At 46.6% G+C, this 20,730-nt stretch overlaps 1 protein-coding gene across 2 annotated transcripts in view; it reads left to right on the top strand.

Moving 5' to 3' along the window:
* The window catches only part of MTDH (metadherin), a 448,308-nt gene that overhangs the window by 211,113 nt on the left and 216,465 nt on the right, over positions 1-20,730 (top strand). For both annotated transcript variants that reach the window (XM_078686988.1, XM_078686989.1), the window contains exon 7: positions 13,281-13,379. In XM_078686988.1, the coding sequence (XP_078543114.1) occupies positions 13,281-13,379 (99 nt within the window). The remainder of the gene's footprint in view (positions 1-13,280; positions 13,380-20,730) is intronic.

The following is a 20,730-nucleotide window of genomic DNA, read 5'->3' as shown; positions in this document are numbered from 1 at the left end:
CTGGGCCATCTCCGGTGTGTCAAAAAACCAGACCTTGTCCTCAGCCACCACTCGAAGACGCGCCTGGAAAAGCATGGAATACGGCAATTCCTTTGCCCTCAGCGCCTTTTTAACATCCAGGAAGGTTTTCCTCCGGCGCGCCACTTCAGCGCTATAGTCCGGGAAAAAGGCAACAGTTGAGTTTTGGATACGAATAGCTGGAGACGCCCTCGCTGCCTGGAGGATGGCGTCTCGGTCGCGAAAATTGAACAATCGTGCCAGGATCGGTCTTGGTGTAGCCCCCCGGCTTTGGTGTCCCTCCTGGCACTCGGTGGGCCCTTTCCACTGAAAAGAAATGAGAGGCCCTTGGGTTGCAGGTGGGTTTGAACCAGGTCCTCCACATAGAGGTCCATCGCCCCTTTACCTTCTGATTCCGGGACCCCTAGTATTCGAACGTTGTTCCTCCTCGAGCGTCCTTCTTGGTCGTCCAGCTTGTCTCTGAGGAATTTGTTGTCAGCCATCATTTTCTCCATCGCTGTCTGTAGCTCTGACACATCTTCCACCAAAGATTTTGTCACCACTTCCACCTGTTTCACTCTCTCGTTCATTTCCTGAAGATCTGCCCTGATCAGGGTGGCCGTGGAGCCCACCGTGATTTGTACCTGTGCCAGAGCTTGCATTACGTCCTCCAGTGTCGCTTTCTTCGTCCCATCACCGTCCTGCGTCTTTCCAGGGGAGTTACGCGAATCCGTCTGAGGGGGGTTAGTTTTGTCGTAAGCGAATTTATCCAGTTTGGCCTGTGTGGAGGTCTGTCTAGGGCCCCTGCCAGCCATGGCTGTTTTTGTGATTGTAACTTCAAGTTCTTTCCACGAGTCGCGGTGTCTTCGCTCCAATCGGAGCCTCCGGTTCTCCTGACGACCGTCGTCCGCCAGCGCGGAATGCGTGGCCGATCTTCGTCCCTGATCCTGTGTCAGGCCCCAGGTGGAGTGAGTTGATGAAGAAGTGAGTGTCCACTCTCTTAACAGTCCACCATCTCTTATGTGTGGCGGCGAGGGGGTGGGGGGGGGGGAATGGCGAGAAGCTCCTGCTTAAGTCTAGACTTTAGCCCCCCCTCACGCGTGGCACACCACTGGCCGTAAGGTCACTCACGGATACGGCGCAGGGTCCGCGTGCTTCGCTTCCGGGGGGGGGGGGGGGGGGGGGGGGGGGGGGGAGACCCGCACAGTTCCTCAGGTGTCGAGTGGGGTTGTCCAATTCTCACGCCACCATAGTCAGGCGCAGGGACGGATTGCCGCCACCCGGACTCGCCTTGCCCCAAAGTGCGCCCCTTCACAGTAATGCGCCGTGAGTCCCAGCGTAGCCCTCCACCCGGGCTCCGAGTCCAATGTAAGGGGCGTGCGGGGCTATTCAACTTTGTACCCCACTGCTTGCAGTTGCTGGCTCTCCGCTCGGACACCACCCGACACACACGTGTGCCGCGCCTCCCCCGCCGCCCAGCAGATGATGACAACCTCCGCTGCGGCCGCTCTCCTCTCCCCGGTTCCGCATGCGGGAGCGCTCTCACCGGCGCAGGATTCGCTGGCTTGGGTCAGTTCGCTGCTCCCTCCGCCGCCGATGAACTTCCGTCGCTCACCTTTAGCGGCTTTTAGTGCTTTTTGTAACTAAATTGTATTTGTAGTATTTTAAAAAAATTCTGTCGCCGGCTAATGTATGTATTCTTGTATTAGGTTGCAGCACATTTTTAAAGAACTTTGTGATCGATAAAGTTATGATGACTAACTTTACAAACCTGAGATATCAGTTTTTCTACCTCACTGCGTAACTGTCTACCCAATGCAGACATAATTTACATCTGCAGTGCAAATTTAACTGTGACTTATTCAGATGCAGGACACAGTCAGATAGCTTCAACATCAACTTGTGGCCAAAGCTACCTATACCATGTCCATCTCAATGCTTCAGCGATACAGTAGTGAGAATGCTTAAAAATGTGTCCTAGGTAAATGTTCATACTTGGGATACATTTTCTGGACTGCATTTGCTAAATAACCAGAAAGAAATCCCACTGTATTTAAGGATATGAAATGAAAGAAAACCAGAAATATTAAGTAGTGGTTTAGAAAAAACTTTCACTTGTTTGACTAAAAAGCAGGAAACTGCATGGACCATATCCTCATCTGAGAGAAGACCGATGTCGGGAGAGGTTCACTCTCCAGGTGTCTAATGTAAGCAGAATTGCCCTTCTCAGATGTGGAAATTCAACCGGACAACCAGAAAGAAGAGGCCAGAATGTGGTCTAACTGCTAGAGTGGTTGACTACGGAGCAGGGGAACCGGGTTAGTCTCGACCAGGACGCTCACCATTCTGTGATTCGGCGCAATTCACTTAATCTCCCTGTGCCTAACAAAAATGAATGTATCTTTCTGTAATGTAAATGGTGCTCATGTAAAGCTCTCAGATACCTTCGGGTCTATTTCGCTTTATATAAAACTCTTCAAAAAAGAGGCAATTTCAAACTTTGCCACACTAATCCACAGATCAATAGCAAGCTGGTCAATAGTCACTGGGTTATGATTGAGGACCCTACACAGACTCCACGGGATCTTCATTTTTACAAAAATATATATTTAAAAATGTATTTGTTTAGAAAGCCCAATAATTTTTTTATTAAGGTTTTTTTTCTTTCCAAACGCATAGAAATGGCTTTGTTGGCCAGTTTTGCCTATTTACTTAAAAGAAGAAATCAATTGTAAAAAACATAATTTATAGAAATGACCTAGTGATTAGAACACCCTTTCACAAACCTTTTTAAAGAAAGTATGAGAGAAATAAAGGACATTTTGAGGATTTTTCCTTTGGGGAAACTTTCCAAAACTTTTAGAAACAGCTTAGCTTAATGTATTTTGGGAACGGCAGCATGCTTTTTCTGTTTTCGGACTAGAAAAAATGGTTTACTTAATAAAATGCTGTATCTTTTTGTAAAGTGCCCCACCCATGTGACAAAGAAAGCCCCAACAAACGCTTATACAGTTTGTATTGTCTGGTTTCCTGTTTCTCATTGTCCAGACTCCTATGAATGCTGTACGAAGATGTAATGGTGAACTTTGAAGAACAGAGAGCACTTTCTGCAGCTTGGATTTCAGGGATACTAATACAGGTGTGAAGTGTCAGTGTCTGGAAGGCCTTAGGGAAGTGGAGAGGGTGTTCCTTTTATTATTCTAGCTCCATTTCTAAGGACCCCTGATGGGATATATAGGGTAAAATAATCTGGAAGAAAAAACAAAAGCATACCTGTTGATGTCAAAGATACTTGACGTCGAGAAAGGCTACACTGAAGACTCAAAGGATTCCTACACCAGCAGCAACATCCTGTGCTTCATCTCTCACTCCTGAGCAATTGCTTCAGTTGGGTCCACTGCAGCACTGGTAGCTCCTCGCTCAACCGATCTTGCCTGTATCGCTTACGGCTGCTCTACTGGCACTATGTCTGGCTTAGGCCCTTCCTTCTACTGAGTTGCTCTGATGCCTGTCTGGAGTCTAAGATTTTTAAGAAGGTCCACAACTCTTAAGAAGGCATTCTAGAAGTCCTCACCTGAGTAGATATTGTCATTCACGTCAACATTCACCATCATTTCATTACTTTTCAACACCATTCCAGATCTCTGCAGCATTCTAGACTAAATAGTGTAGGAAGCTGGCTCTGTATATACTATACCAAAGTAAGGTATAGAGTCCAGTGGATCCCCAAAGGTAGGCAGAGGCTAAAGTAGATAATACCTTACTCTCTATTTTTGGTAGTGTGGGCGAGCAGTACGGCTTTATCAGAGGGTATTATTATTTCTTGCCTGAGTGTGTACAATAAATGATTGTCACACACTCAGAGACTGAACTCAGACCCATTGTTTGTACAAAAAGTATTTCTTTTGTTGTATTTTTATTTTTAGAAACAATCAGGACTTGGTACAATTAAGTGGAATTATTCTTTTCAAGAACGATTGATCAACAAGCAAGTTGGAAGAAAAATGACTTTTGTTACAGATTTGTAATATTTTCAAATACAGTTGATTACTTTTGGATTAATTTTGATTACTTATTACAGAACTTTTTAGATTATTTTTTCTACCCTGTGCGATATGCCTAGATATCACACTAGGACATTTCCTAGACAAAGGGTAGGTAACAGTTTTCACACAAACTGTTTCTTAGGTTTCCATACAAACACCCTCAACACTTAGAAGTTTTCATGAGGAAAACAGTCAATTCAATCCTAAGGAGAAAATGAGGTTATCGGTTTGCAGGTAAGTCAACCGTCTTTAGGGTTGAGTTTCTGGGGTTAGAACAAGGGTTCCCCCAGGGTCAAGGATGCACTCAAAAAGCACCATCAGTGGTACTAGTGCGGCCGGGTGCAGAGTGCTTAGGCCTATTGTTATCCAATGGGGTATAGGGAGCCTCGGGTTTGTGGCTGCTCACGAGCAGGCCACAAGGTTGAGGGAGCAAAGCCCCTGGACCTAAGCTCAGGACAAAAGGGGGTTCAAATAAGTACCCAAGGTGTTCTCACAGAGGCACTAGGGTGGCAGGGTGCTGTTTTTGCATCAGGTGTCCTGTGACTTTTAATGGGGATGCTCCAATTTGAACAAAATCTGCAGGCAACTTCAGATCTTCTGGAGGCAACCATCGGTTGGAGAGATAAGTTGGGATGTCGTGGGATGCTGGGACACCGTTTTTTGGGCCGCAGGGTTGTCTTTTGGCGTCGGATTCTTCTTACTGGCTTCAGTCGGTTCCTCCAGAAACGGGCTGCAGGGGTCATCGGGAGACTTGAGGCAGGCCAGGGATCACCAGATCCCAGGTCAGGATCGCTGGGGAAACTTTCTCGTGGTGTTGGGCCACTCGAACTCAGGCTATGGTGTCTGGTGCAGACTTGCGGATTTGCCCGGCACCAGAGTCTGGTGATCACCGGAGACAAAGTCTTGTTTGGGAAGGAAGGGCAGGTCCTCCAGGTTCTGGTGGCTGCTGGCTGCAGGAAACACCAGGATTAGGTTGGAGGTCGGTAGTGCTGGGGCCAAGTCAGTTGGTGTCCTCCTCCTTCGTCAGCATGGCTCTTCGGTCCTCCTTGTTTCTTCTTGTCTAAGGAGGCAAGGTTGCCCCTAAATATTAAATTTAGGGGGGTTTAGGTAGTTAAAGATTAGGACCAATGGTTCCCTTCCTTGGGGTGGGTGCACCCCTTATTACGCCACCGTCTAGTTGGAGGTGGGGCATTACCTTCACTATGGTTTACTGGGTCCCCCTCGCCCCCCATCTTCAAGATGGTGGGGACTGAAAGTTGTGCTTCGCCTCACCTCCCCCACCTGAGGGGTAGGGTTAGCAAAGGTCAACACCCCTCTTTAGATAGGGTCTGATCAACATAAATCTTTGGTTTGAACCGTCACAGACAAACTTGTGATGTAGATTGCCTGATTTTCATCAACAAGAAAGGTAACACTTCTGTAACAGTGAGGATAATTCTATATGCCTAAAGTTGTTCGGAAATTGCCACAGCAAAAGGAATTTTGCCCACCATGCCTAGATGGACACTTTCTTTCAAATTTCTGTTAAAACGTTCCACCAGGCCATTGCACTGAAGGTCATCAGTGGTTCTGACCGTTTCATATTGTGTGTGTAAGAAATCCGATATTTCCACAGATGTCAATTGAACACCTTTACCAGTAACTAGTGTCTCTGAAAACGCTTCTTTGTTGAAGACGTCCCAAGAAATTCAAGTCCAACCTTAGTAGTCATGCTTTCCACAAACCTCACCTCAGGGCATTTAAAGTGCTAATCCATTAGCAAAAAAATAAAATTGCTTTGATTGGAAGTCAACACTTTCTGATCAGAAAAGATGTGGAAGAGGCTCCTCTGCCCTAAAGGAAATTGAGGTTACTTCTTTTAATTTCCGGTTTGAAAGATAGGAGTGGAGTACAATCATATTTTAGACCTCGGGGCAATAGAAAATTGCAGGAAGAGCAAAAGGTTCTGTATTCCCAAAAGAAGCATCAATCTAACCCGATAGTTCTGTACTGTCTCACTTTGTCTAATGTACAGAAATTTGATTTAGTAGCCCTTCCACATTATTCGAAATGAATCAAGGTGTTTTTTTTAGTTTTAAAAAAAAAATAGTTTTATATAGTGCGAACTCGATCCAAAGATATCAGGTATCCAAGCGCTTTACATGAGCACCAGTTTCATTACAGATGGACACATTCCTTTTTATTAGGCTCAGGAGATAACGTGATTTGCCCAGAATCACAGGATGTTGAGCGTCTCTATCGAGACTTCAACCCGGCTCCCCAGCTTCGAGGTTGACTGTTCTAGCCGTAAGGCTACATCCTCAAGTTCAACCTATGAGGTGAAGGCACACTGATCTCCACTCTCAAAAGCAAACTTATATGTAAATGAAGGGAAGTGTCTCTGTGTTGTACTCTACTCCAAAACAATTTCTCTCACTTTTTCACCTACCGACCTACAGCATTTACTATTGTGAAGTTACTGTGGTGATAATTTTACTTTAAAAATCAATACTTAAAAACTTTTCAACACAATCCCATGTTATCCTATGGGGAAAACAAGATTGCCGTTGAACAGGTAAGTAAAGCACTTGCACATCCAGTCTTCAGACCCAAAAAGAATGACAAGGCCCTACCAAATAGAACTTCCCCCACTGGGAAAGGAGTAGAGGAGGTAGATGGGAAGGATGCTGTTTCCATCACTACCCCCTCAGATAGCAACACTTCTGTTAGCAGTGACCTCTGTAGTGTCCCAGATGAAGCAGACAATGAAGAAGCAGATCTTCAGAAACTGGCATAGAGGATAGCTCTAGAAGCTAAATTCCCAGCCATAGAAAAACCAAGAGCTGAGATGGGCCTAGAATCAATCTCTGGTGGCAGCAGAATAATAAATAGGGATGCCGATTCTACAAACTCCAATATTCCCAAAGGGATTGTCCTTAAATATTTAGTAGGTGATATCACTAAGTGGCTCATTGCTTTTGAGAGAGCCCATCTTAGACCAGTCCACAGGAAGCTGTGGAGTGCTATCCTGTGGGAAATGTTCTCAGGAAAGTGCAGAGATAGACTTCCGACACGCAATGAGAAAGATGCTACATCCTATGACCACATGAAGGGGACCCTGATTGAGGGCTTTAGATTCAGCTCAGTGCTGAATCTAATAGAATATAGGATCAAGAACGGGGAGGCCAAAAAAAAACAAGGCAATCCTGGGTAGTTTTTCTAGATTACTCAGTGAAAATGCTGGAAGGTTGGTTGAGTGGTAACAATGTACATGATTATGAAGGGCTGTATAATTTGGTTATGAAGGAGCACCTTTTAAGTAATTGTCACCAAGAGAAACTACATCAATTCCTGATAGATCTAGGTCCACATTCTCCTCAAGAATTCGAGAAGGCAGACCACTGGGTCAAAACAATGGTCACCAAAACTAACACTGGTGGGTTAGACCAAAAGAAAGAGGCCAAAAAGCCACCCTAAAGGAAAGAGTGTAACCCTGAAAATAACCAAGAGTCTTCTACAAGCCCCCAGAAACCTGCTGAGGAGGGTGGACCCAGAGTGTCTACACAGTCTAAGGGTTGGTACCAGGAGAAAAACTGGGATCCTAACAAGGCTTGGTGTCATGATTGTAGAGCAACATGACACCGAACTGGAGACCTTAGCTGTAAAACAAAATGTCTCCAGTCCACCTGCAGTTGTTAACATTCAGATGGGATCCCTGGTGTGGCCTGACCAGGCCAGTAGCCCCACTGAGGCAACATTAGTCTTTGAGGGAGATGTAGACTTAGTTTTTGCTGCCTGATAATGAATTAATACATGCCGTTCCTCAATATTAACGCCTCCAAAATAGAGGATTCTGGGACTAGTGTCACCATGGTGACCCAGCAGCTGGTTCACTCACATCAATACCCAATTGGAAGGTCCTATCCAGTCATCAATGCTAGCAATATCCCCACAGCCCATCCATGGCTATGGCCACTTTGGACTGGGGGGAGTAGTTGGGCAAAAATAAATAGTTTCCCCAAATGTCCATGTCGATTGCTTGGAAATGACTTGGAGGCTTCCCCTTGGGATGAAGTCCAATTGAGGACTCATGCCAGCATGATAGGTCTCTCAGGATGGGGTTGTGTTGCAACCAGAGCACAGAGCAGAGCTCTGTGAAAAAGAGGTGCTGGATCCTGGAAGAATGGACGGACCAGCCTTCCAGGAGAAAGGACAAGAAAACTGGGTACCAGCTTATAAACAGTTTTCAAGCCAAAACCCCTCTTGCCAGGAAGAGGATTTGTTGGTCTCAGAAGGAACTGACCCTGGGCCTTAACAGGCGTGTCTCTTGGGCCAGTGGAACCCTCAGAATGGATCTAAGCCAGGGACAAGAAACCTGTCCCACTCTTGAAAGCCTGAGGCAGCAAACTGCTGCACAGGAAAAGGGTGATATCTGTGGCACCCACAGGGTCTATTGGGAGGATGGGGTCCTATACCAAGCAGCCTGTGACCCCAAATCTGGTGCAAACAGGAAAGGGGTAGTATCTCGGAGGTTTAGAGAGTAGTTTCTCATCACTTTGGCCAATGATATCCCCTTAGCTGGTCACTTTGCTCAGGATAAAACTTGGAGTAGATTGGTAACTCACTTCTGCTGACCAGGTATGTCACAGAAGGTGAAGGACTTTGGTCAGTCCTGTGTCACCTGCCAAACCAGAGGCAAGACAGGCAGCCTCCGAAAGGCCCACTTAATTCCACTTCCAGTGGTTGGGGTGCCCTTTGAAAGGAAAGCGGGCTGAAATGTTGGCCCCCTTGAGCCTAAAACTGCCTCAGGGAACAGATATATTATGGTGGTAGTGAACCATGCCGGCAGGTATCCTGAAGCCATTCCCCCAAGGACCACTACTGCCCCAGCAGTGGCCAAGGCCCTCCTTGGTTTCTTTACCAGGGTTAGGTTTCCGAAGGAGGTAGTATCAGACAGGGGTACTTCATGTGTGGATAATTAAACACATGTGAGATGAGCATGGCGTGAACTACAGATTCACAACACTTTACCATCAACAAACCAATAGCCTGGTGGAAAGATCAGACCGACATTGAAAGGCATGATTGGTGGGCTCCCTGAAAAACTCAGGAGATGGTATGACCTCCTTCCATGCCTGCTTTTTGCCTGCAGGGAAGTGCCACAGAATGGAGTGAGGTTTTACCCTTTGAACTTCTATTTGGGCACCCTGATAGAGGTCCTCTGAGTCTTGTTAGAGAAGGTTGAGAGAAACCTCTCAAAGAACCAAAACAAGACGTAGGGGCTATGTGCTTTGCCTTCGCTCCAGGATAGCGGAGTACATGGAGAAAGTAAGCCAAAATCTTCAGGCCACCCAAGAGCTTCAAAAGCAATGGTATGACCAAAAGGCTGCTCTGGTAGAATTAAAACCGGGGGAGAAGGTATGGGTGTTGGAGTCTGTGGCCCCTAGAGCCCTTCAAGACAAAAGGAGTGGGCCCCTACCTGTCCTAAAAAAGAAAGGGGCAGTCACTTATCTGGTAGAATTTAGCAGTTGTACCTCACAAGAGAGGATACATGTCAACCACCTCAAGCCTTATTATGACAGCTGACATGACCATGGTCACAGATGAGGGACAGGAAACTGAGAGTGAACCTCTCCCTGATCTCCTCTTCAGCAATCCCCAAGATGGGTCTGGCAGATGGGTATAACCCCCGTAACAAAGGAAATTCTGCTTTCTCCACCCCAAATGGGCACTTCCAGTTTATTGTGATGCCCTTTGGACTAAAGAATGCCCCTACTTCCTTCCAACGGTTTACAGCTCTACCTGGTAGGATCACCTGATCCACCTTGGCAAGTTCCTTGAGGCTCTGAGAAGTGCAGGCCATACTATCAAGGCAAGTAAGTGCCAGAGAGGGCAGGGAAAGGTTGTGTATATGGGTCACCTGGTAGGTGAAGGCCAAGTTCAGCCACTCCCACCCAAGATCTAGACCATTCTGGATTGGGTAGCTCCCACAACCCAGACCCAAGTCAGGGCATTCCTTAGCTGGACTAGGTACCATAGGAGGTTTGTGAAGGACAATCGGTCCATTTGACTCCCCTCACAGAACGTAAATCCAAAAGATGCCAAAGAAAGTAACCTGGACAGTGAGCTTTAAAGATGCTTTTGACACTAAAGGATGCAATGTGCTCTGCCCCAGTCCTAAAAGCCACAGACTATACCAAGCAGTTCATTCTGCAAACAGATGCCTCTGAGCATGGGATAGGTGCAGTCCTAGCCCAAATAAGAGGGACATGACCAACGTGTTGCTTTTATTAGGCGAACACTACTCCCTAGAGAACAGTGTTGGAGTGCCATAGAGAGGGAAGTATTTGCTGTGGTCTGCTTCCTGAAGAAGTTGAGGCCATACCTGTTTGGTTCCTATTTCAGACAGACCACAAGCCTATCTGGTTGTTACAACAGATGCAAATCCCAAACTGCTAAGGTGGCCGATCTCCCAACATGGGATGGACTTTACAGTGGAACACAGACCTGCCCCATACCAATGCAGATGTCCTTTCCAGGTTCTTCCACTTAAAAAATGAAGTCTCTCCAGGGGAAAGTTAGCTTCATCCTCTTTTGTGTATGTGGGAGTGGGAAAGGGGATGAGGGTTACATTGAGCTCTAAACACTTTAGGGGAACCCCTGGACCCTGTGCACGATATTACCACCTAGTGGCAAACTCATTTACAGAGTTCTACAGACCCTGAACTGACTTTGGCAAGAATAAATGGTATGCTGATGACCCTCATGAAGACTGCATCTATTGTTTGTGACCAAATATAGCAAGATTTGCCATACTTTTCCTACTAAACCTTTTCACAAGCATGAGTGTTGCCTGCTCCAGGGTGAGAAGGCTTTGGAGGTAACCACTTTGGGTGAGGAATTTTCCCCTGGGGAAAAAACCCTAAGCAACACAGGTCACATAAAAAAAATCAGAGGAGGAGAGATCTGGAAAATTAGACCAATCTATATATGGTGAACTGCCTAATCAGGCCGCCAAATAGTCTGTAAGCAGCCAGATAGGCCATAAAAAGTGCCTTCTGTGGTTCTTTTTGCAAGCAAACTGTTCCAAGGCATTAATGATGGCACCATCAACTAAATCACTAACTACCACCACTGCTGACACACTGTTGAGGATTCACTGTTGCTTCACTGGGCTGGCTCGTAATCCATCATCTTCTTGACCTTTGGCGGTTCTGGTCACACCATCGGGTTGCTATACCAAACCAGCTACAAAACCATTGGTTGCTCTGTTGACAAATCTAATACCGTGAAATACATCCCCAAACAAGGTCTTGCCTTGCTCACCCAAGACACTGTTCTGCACCAAAGAATAGGTGCAGAATGAGGATCCATTTGGAACAGCTACTCCATTCTTTCAAGTGCCAGGAGTATATTGTCGATGAGGTGGTGTATGAGTGTAAAGGGCCCACAGAACAGCACGAGTATCCGTATTACAACCGGTCTATGATAAAGGTACCAGCGAATCTAGTTAGTTGCATGAAATAGTAGAATTCTACACCAGGTATCCACCTTCTCGTGATTCAGCAGGTCAACTATCTCAGTCACAACCCAGACCAAGTGCAATACATGTTTTTTGAATAGTACTAAAACCTTCTAAACCACCACCTCGGCTTGCAACCAATACATCTGATGATCAGAGTGAAGAAGGTGACTGCCAGAAGACCTCAACATCAGCCTCAGGAGTGGGAAAAATACATTTCACTGACCACATCAGAGCCAACGCATGCAAACTTACCACTAGATGACCATGCTCATTTTCATGTTCTGGTGAAGCGACCCTTAAAGAGATTTCAATTGTTAGAATTGGCCTATATTTGTATGATTTTTTAAGAAGGCACCTAGGAACTATACTAAGGTGATACCCATCATTGATTTCATCTAGTAGGTATGAATAAAAATAACGTAAGTACTAGTATCGATCTGTGTCATGGTGCCTCTGGATAAAAATAGGCACTTGATCATATTCCTGCATGCTTATTAAGCCATCTGCTGAAAGACTGTGCTTATGAAGACAGCATGATGCCTCTCATGGAGCCTTGCCTCACCCTGCATGGTCCATCCAGAATGATTGGCAGGAGATTGTCCACACTTAAAGCAACAGTCAACAACACTGTTAATGCTCTTGCCGTCCTGTGGTGATGGGCACATGTAGGCAGGCATGGCTCAGTTCTTGTACCTTTAACTAGTAGATAAGAAACAGGTAGCAATATCCATCCCAAGTTGAGAAATAAGCTACAGTAGTGATTGACAGGGCTCTAGACCAGAGGGTTCAAGCAAATGCCATGTCTCCTTAAGATGCCAGTGTTTGTTGTGCTCTATCTTTCCTTTTCACCTTGAAGTACCGCATTGCTTACTAAGGAAGGCATTTGATGGAGAGCATCTATTTAAATGTCAGACTGACTAGCCGTAAAAAAAAAAACACACTGACATTGTCAGATTCGCTAGGTTACTTTAAAAGAGAAGTACAGCTTCCTTTTGTGGTGCATAGACTGGTATTTTTACCTGGCTTAAATGAACCGTTGACTCTTGTCTGATTCAGATACATATCAGACCTTAGCTTTTACTTGGAACTGACAACTTTTTTTATTTATATGCATTACTATGCCTTTTCTCACATTTACCCACCCACAGAGCCAGCTACACACCGCTTTGGTCCATTCTCAGAAGCATGTAGAGACATTGTGTAGTTGAAGGAAATAAAACTGTGGCTAGTGCTATTGAGCCCAAGCCTGCCTGGCATGGCCCTTGCCTCTTATTACCAGACTGTGATTTCAGTGTAGCCTGTGCACACTTTGTTCACCTTCCCCCAGAGGTCACACAGTATGGGGTTTGGCCACGTAGTGGGCTGTGGGTGCAGGGTGTAACCTTGGTGTAATTAACTTTGCTTACGCTAGTCACCTTCGTTCTCACAATCCTTAAGGTTTTAGTATGCTGCCCCTTTCTCTGTATGCTGCGCTAGCCATAAAGTACTTTATTCTTGAGTAGATTGAAGTTATTAATGTGAAGGGGCCTTAAGGGGAGCGGAATAGTGTGATGTGCCTGTGTGTGGATCTTTTCTCTTTTTTTTTCCATACTGCCAAGAATGTTGCCGAATGCACAGTAAATTGCTATTGTCAATAATGTCAACCTTTTTTGTAATGCAAATGAATTAGAGCATTTTTGCTTAATTGTAAAAACGGTTCATAGAAAATATTTATTGTATTTTCCTATTTTAAGGGTCTACAAGTGAACCAGTTTCTCAGGCAAATGCTCCTGATGGTCAATGGGATTTAAGCTGTACTCAACCTCGAATTGATGATGAATGGTCTGGATCAAGTATGTAGATACCGTGATATTTTGCTCCTTTGTCTATCCAGCCATGCTCAAATTGTTTTCTTTTTGCTTAGACGGTTTTCTTTGAAATTTGTATGTTAGCGTTTTCCGGTGTGGTATCCACAGTTCAGATTGTTATAAGATTGCTCTGTCGGTTAATGTGCCTGCTGTTAGTTCTATTTGAGTTGACGATCACTGATATGAATTTACACTTTATATATCACCCTCCCACAGTCACCAAAATTAATAACCGCGAGCAGAGTAATAATAATTTACATTGCTTTTTTTTAAAGAAAACGATGCTATGTTATTGCAGGTTAAGGCTTGAAAAACATCTTGTTTCTGTGTTGGACATGCATTTGTTGAATCAATGCGACTCATTGTATAGTTGACACGGAGCTCACAATAACAAAAACACTAGAGGTGGAGGGTCCTAGGGGAAGTTTAATGACCAGGCCTGCTATGCCCCCTTCCAAATATATACACCAACAAAGAATAGCAGTGGGTCACAGGGCTAACTAAATTATGTATCCTTTATAACAATGTGTTCAAAATCAAACAGTGAGATTTTGCCAGGGGAGACTCATCAGCGTGAAAGAGTTCCCATCAGTCCCCCATCGAGACCGCCCTTCATCATCTGAGTACTCTCAAACTTTGAGGGTACTGATACCCATAACAGATCGGCTGATGCTCTAAACCTAAACTGGGGTATATCGGTGAAAACAAGGCTAAAATATAAGTTATTTGTTACACTACCATTGCACTGTTTTTACTGTTTTGGGAGTGAAGGGGTGCATAATAAACTTTTTTTCCCCTAGCACTATCCAATGTTAGAGTATTTTCACTATTGCACTTTCACTATAGTTAGCACTGCTATTCAGTTCCTGTAGAGGCACATTAATCCATATTTACGCCTTGTTTTCACTGATATACCCCAGATTAGGTTTAGAGCATCTGCCGATCTGCTATGGGTATCAGTTTTAAAGGATACATAACTTAGTTAGCCCTGTGACCCACTGCTATTCTTTGTTGGTGTATACGAAGCTCACAATGCCACACATCATGTTCTCTCATTTCTAGACACCATTTTTGCCATATTTCGGTAATTGGTAAGCTTTTGCACAGTCTTGGTGGAGAAAAAGAATCGAGTTTGAGTAACATAGATGATTTCAATATAGATCTAGCTCCACTGAAGTAGACCACCAAAAAAATGGTCAGCATACAAGACTGGAAAACTGGTTCATTAAGTATCTTCAGCAATACGTGGAAGTATTCTGTATTTGTTCCTTCTGTGTTTTTCCTCAGAAAAGTTAAGATTATTTATGGACAAAATGCTATTTAAGTTCGATCAGAACAGATATCTGCGGATTACCCTCACTCTTGTCTGTCATCTATGGCTTCTCCGAACCATTGGCACTGGTTAACTAGCTGCATTCAATCCAAACATTCCCAGACATGAAATAAAAGGACACTGACCATTTAATGTAAAAGCCAAGGAACACACTATTTTAAAGTACATGGATTTCAGATTGAAAATCAAATCTTAAGTCCTAGTTTGCATAGGTTCTAGTTGACCGAACAGTTGGCTTTAAAGTAAGCAAAGAATTCCAAGCGTTAGCACCACAAGAATCCTCAACTTAAACCCATGATGCCCACAAAGTATCCAGGACTCAAACTCAAGTGAGCACAGAAGTGTTAACTTAAAAAAACCGAAAGAAAAGTATTTCACAGCAACAGAAAACACTCATTGGTAATACCATTGCAATAATACATATAGTAGACCTGGTGATGCAGTAGTGAAGAAAACAGCTGTGTCATAATAGCGTCAATCACACAATGTGCACATCCAGGACATGCTGTGGGACACCGGTATGAGCCTCTTTGGTGTGCCAGAAACTAAAAAGGTGTTTTCCCACACTAACAACATGACAGGAGGCCTCAAATAGAGGCAGGAAAAATATAAAAACATTTTGATGGCTAAATAGCCTAGAGCCATGATTTTTTGTATTTTTTTTATGGACATTAAAAAAATGTAAATCCAGTATTTGTAAAGCGCACAGCTACCTGTAGGCATCCCGGCGCTATGGGCCGTCTGGAAGATTAAGCGAGCTATTGCCCAGAATCACATGGTGCTGGGCAGACCCCTGCCGCCGGTGCCAGGGATCGAACCGTGAGCCCCAGCGTCTGGCGTCAGTCGCCCTGGTCGCTGCGCCACACCTCTTTCCTACATCATATTCTCACCCCCCAAGAAATGCGCAAGTGAAGATTTAGTCTCTGAAGCGCCCCATCGGTCCTCGTCTGTTGAAGTTGCACATGAGCCTCAGGATTATCTGCATAATCTTAATAACCCATGGGGTATCCTGTACAGGATTCACAGGCAGGCAATTGGGATGGGCTGCTCATATCTCTATCATATAAGGGGGCTGCTTAGCACATTTTTCTATGGTGGGCGCTGCAAGTATAGGATGTAGTCATAGGTTTCCCCTATTGGTTTCTGCTAGTAACAATCATAACTTTGCAGTGCCATAAAATTTCTTCCTATGCATTCTGCAGCGTTGCGATGATTTGTATTAAACCCTGCCAGATGGGAAGGACCCCATGTTCGTGCATGTGGGCTGCTGAATTCATATCTATTGCTTAGATTGCCGCCTAGTGTTGGGTCCGGATGATTGCACATTGTTGTCCTTGAAGAGTCTTCGAAGTATCACGAGATATGTGGCTCCTCCCCTGGACTACAGTGCGCATGGGCATCGACTCCATCCTCAGATTGTTTTTTTCCGCCATTGGGTTCGGATGCATATTTGATCACTCAAGTTCGGAATCAATAGAAACTTTTCTTTTTGGCCCAAAGGCCTTTCCTATATCGTCGGTATTGTCTTGCGATCGGTGCCAGTTCTGTTCCAGCTCAGTTCCCGAGTCGGACATCCAGAGGAGTCGCGTGGCTCTTCGGTGCTCAAGGCCCGGTCGACGCTAGAGGCCTTATTCGACGAAACATCATGGAACGGAGCCCGTTCAAAAGGTGCCCCGTGTGCAACTCGAAGTATCCTCACATCGACGTCCACCCGGTGTGCAACAAGTGCCTGACGCCGGATCATGATGAAGCCAACTGTATGGCTTGTTATTGTTTCCGCTCCAAGAAGACAATTCGACTTCGGCGCGCAGCGTGCCAGGAGGCCCAGCAGACGGCACCTGACCCGGTGAACATTTTCGATAGAGGAAGAAGAGGCAGACGAGCAAGAAGATCAAGAGCCGATGTCCAATACAGCAGCGGAGATCGACTCCAACTACGACGCTGATGTAGAAATGCTCGATGCTGAAGAAGTCGTTGACGAGGTAGGAGACGACAATGGGGCCTATCGGGCCATGGAAGATAGCTCAAGCGAGGAGCTATGCCCCGTTGAAACGATATACGGCTCAGGTCGAGGGATCGCCACATGGCCTTACCCAAGATCTTACACTGGGTTCTACAGTCTCGCCTCCGGGCCCGGCTACGGACGCTTCTAAAGAGCCACAACCGGTGAAATCGAAACCGAAAGAGAAAGCTTCGGTGTCTACACAACCGAAGGGACTAGAGGCGCGGTCGAAACCGAAAGTGCGTGTTGCCTTGGTCGGCTCGAAGTCTTCTGACCTATCGGCGCCACCAAAGCCTAAGAAGGTTATCGACCCGGTGAAGTCGCTCAAGGGTGTAGAGCCGAAGACTGGGACACCGAAAGCACTTGTCAAGTTCGTCGACGCGAAGAAATCGGCGCCGAGGGCCGTCGACACAGGCAAAGGACTCGGAGCTACAAAAGTTGTCGATCCTGCGCGTCGGCCGGACAAGGCCAAGGGCACTACAACCCTCGAGTCGGCACCTGGTGGTGGCTCAAAGGAACCTTTCGAGTCGACGCAGCCGTCCGCCTCCTTCTCGAAGCAGGTGTCGGAATCGTTGAAACGCATTAAGGACAAAGCTTCCGCTGTCGATCCGAAGGATACTTCCACGCCGAAGCCTGCCACCAAACCGCAAAAGTCGCCAGCGCCCATTCAGTTTACGCTGCCACCAAAAGTGGTGCCGAAGGCATTCGCGCCTAAGACGGTCGTCGAGGCGTCCATGAAGGTGTCCACGGGGCCGAAGCCTACACCTGCGGTTGTGGGCACAAAGCATCGACAACCCCTGCTTGAGGAGCAGTCGGAACAATTCATTGACGCCGACACGGGTAGACTTTCTATTTACAAACGAAAGATCGCCGCGGCACAGCCTATGGAGTCCTACACTATTCCATTAAAGAAGAAGGATTCCACGGATTCACCCGTTCTTGTAGAACTGATAGCTCCACGTGGACCGGACACTGCTCCACTCTCGCCCAGGACACTGCTCCACTCTCGCCCACTTACTCAGAGGTGGAGGCTGGGGAAGGTGACTATGATGAGTACAACTACCCTGCCGACACTGATCCTGAGGATCAACATGACACATGGGCAGATGCTGCTGACCCAGGGGATCCACAAACTGCCCCAGACACTCAAGTGTATAATGTGAAAACATCGCCTACTGAGGACTCAGCGGCATTTAATGCACTTATTGAAAGGGCAGCCAAAAATCATGATGTCCAGCTCCATGCTGACCCTATTGAGGTGGATTTTTTGTTTGACACCTTTTCCACCTCTGAGAAGACCGTAAAGACTCTGCCAATGCTTAAAACATGCTGGAGACATTTTTAAAGAACCCACAAGGGCCAGGGTTATAAACCCCAGAATTGAGAAGAAGTACAAGCCGGCGCCTGGGGACCCTACCTACATCAAGGGCCAGTTGCCGTTGGACTCTCTAGTTGTTTCCAATGCCCGGAAGAGGGCAAACTCACAAACTACTGGTGATGCTCCTCCCCCTGACAAGGAATCTAAAGTGCTAGAAGCATCAGGGAAAAGGGTGGCGGCTCAAGCGGCCAATATCTGGCGCATTTCAAACACTCAGGCACTTAGCCAGATACGACAGGGCACATTACGATACACTTGAGACCCTGTTACCACACTTGCCAGATGAATATAAAGAGGCAGCAGAGATGGTCATACAAGAAGGGAAACTCATCTCAAATGCTTCTTTCAAGTGTGCACTGGACGCAGCAGACACTGTGACCAGGGCCATTAACACCAGTGTAATGTTACGGCGAAAGGCCTGGCTCAGGATCTCCGGGTTCAAGCCGGAGATACAAACCACCATCCTAAATCAGCCTGTAAATCCTGATCACTTATTTGGACCTGAGGTGGACACCACCCTGGAAAAAATCAAAAAGGACACAGACTGCAAAGTCTATGGGGGCTCTCCAGTCGCAGCAGTTCAGGGGTGGTTCTTTTTGTCACTCAGGCAATAGAGGTGTTTCCGGAGGCCAGCTGTCCCAGCAAACACAGTACAATAAGGGTGGCGCGCAAACCACGTACAACAAACAAAATAGAGGTGGCTATCGTGGAAACAGCGCCAAAGGCAGAGGTCGTGGAAACAACAGCTCCCGATCCTCCGCCGCCAACAAACAGTGACGCCTTGTCACTGCCCCCCGACCATACAACACCGGTCGGGGGGAGACTCCAGCAGTTCCTGCCAGTCTGGAAATCCATCACCACACACAGGTGGGTCAGAAAGCTTATCCAGTACGGTTATTGTCTGGAGTTAACATCCACTCCACCCAACATACCCCCAAAACACCGTCCTATGTCCACAGAGCATTTGCACTTACTGCAGCAGGAGGTACTCGTCATGCTGCAAAAAGGGGCAATCGAGCTCGTGCCGGTGGAAGAAAGAGGCACAGGGGTGTACTCCCTGTACTTCTTAATCCCGAAAAAGGACGGGTCCCTCAGACCCATACTGGACCTCAGACCCCTAAACCTGTACATTCTATCAGAACACTTTCACGTGCTAACACTGCAGCAGGTTCTTCCATTGCTCAATCAGGGGGATTTCCTCGCCACATTAGATCTAAAGGATGCATATTTTCACATTCCGCTACATCCGTCACACAGAAAATACCTCAGATTCACCATTCAGAATCCGCATTACCAATTCAAAGTCCTCCCTTTCGGAGTGACTACAGCGCCCAGGGTGTTCACAAAGTGCCTGGCGACAGTGGCTGCACACCTCAGGAGACAAAACGTTCATGTCTACCCTTATCTGGACGACTGGCTTGTCCAAGCAAAGTCGGCCCAGCAGTGCGCCGCCAACATGTCCCACACCATTCACCTTCTTCACGATCTGGGATTCTCACTAAATTACCCAAAATCACACCTTCAGCCCGCCCATGTACGGCAGTATCTGGGCGCAACAATAAACACTCTGGCAGCCACAGCACAGCCAAATTCAGTGAGGATCAACAGCATTCAATTGCTGATACAGAAATTCAGACCACAACACTCTCTTCCAGCACGAGTGTTCATGCAGTTGATAGGCATGATGGCCTCCTGCATCTTCATAGTCCCGCATGCGAGACTACATATGCGTCCGCTTCAGGAGTGCTTAGCACATCAATGGACTCAGGCTCACGGACAGTTGAGAGACCTAGGGTTGGTAACCGGTCGTGCATACAACTCTCTGCATTGGTGGAATCCACACAACCTTTGCAAGGGACGACCCTTCCAGGAGCCTGTGCCACAAATCATCTGAACAACGGACGCATCCCTCCAGGGATGGGGAGCTCATGTACTCCACTACACAGTGCAGGGACTATGGACAACGCAGCAAAAGATGCACATCAACCTCCTAGAGCTGATGGCAATCTAGGCATTCAAGGTACATCTGTGCAACAAGGTCTTGTTGATCCGGACGGACAACATGACGGCAATGTACTACATTTAGAAGCAGGGAGGTACACACTCTCCACAGTTGTCTCATCTTTCTCAGAGCATGTGGAAGTGGGCCATTCAAAGGAACATCTTCCTCATGGCGGAACACCTCCCAGGCAAGGACAATCAGATGGCGGATCTGCTTAGCAGGTACAGCCACCAAATGCACGAGTGGGAGCTACATCCATCAGTACTCCACCCGTACTTCCAGCAGTGGGGTCATCCAGAGATAGACCTGTTCGCCACAAAGGAAAACGCCAAATGCCAAAGCTTTGCCGCCAGGATCCCGCACCCACAGTCGCAGGGCAATGCGATATGGATGAACTGGTCAGGCAAATTTGCGTACGCTTTTCCCCCAGCACCTCTAATACCGCTGGTGGCACGCAAGCTGAAGCAACACACAATGACGCTCATCCTGGTTGCTCCAACGTGGGCACGCCAACCATGGTACACCACGTTTCTAGAACTTTCCGTGGTACCGCATCAAAGGCTGCACCTCACACCCAGACTTTTGACGCAGAGCCATGGCGACATTCAGCACCCAGATCCG

Source organism: Lissotriton helveticus, chromosome 4_1, assembly GCF_964261635.1.
Source record: "Lissotriton helveticus chromosome 4_1, aLisHel1.1, whole genome shotgun sequence".
Classification (NCBI taxonomy): domain Eukaryota; kingdom Metazoa; phylum Chordata; class Amphibia; order Caudata; family Salamandridae; genus Lissotriton; species Lissotriton helveticus.
The sequence above is the reverse complement of the archived record's forward strand: the minus strand, read 5'-3'. Positions and strand labels throughout refer to the sequence as shown.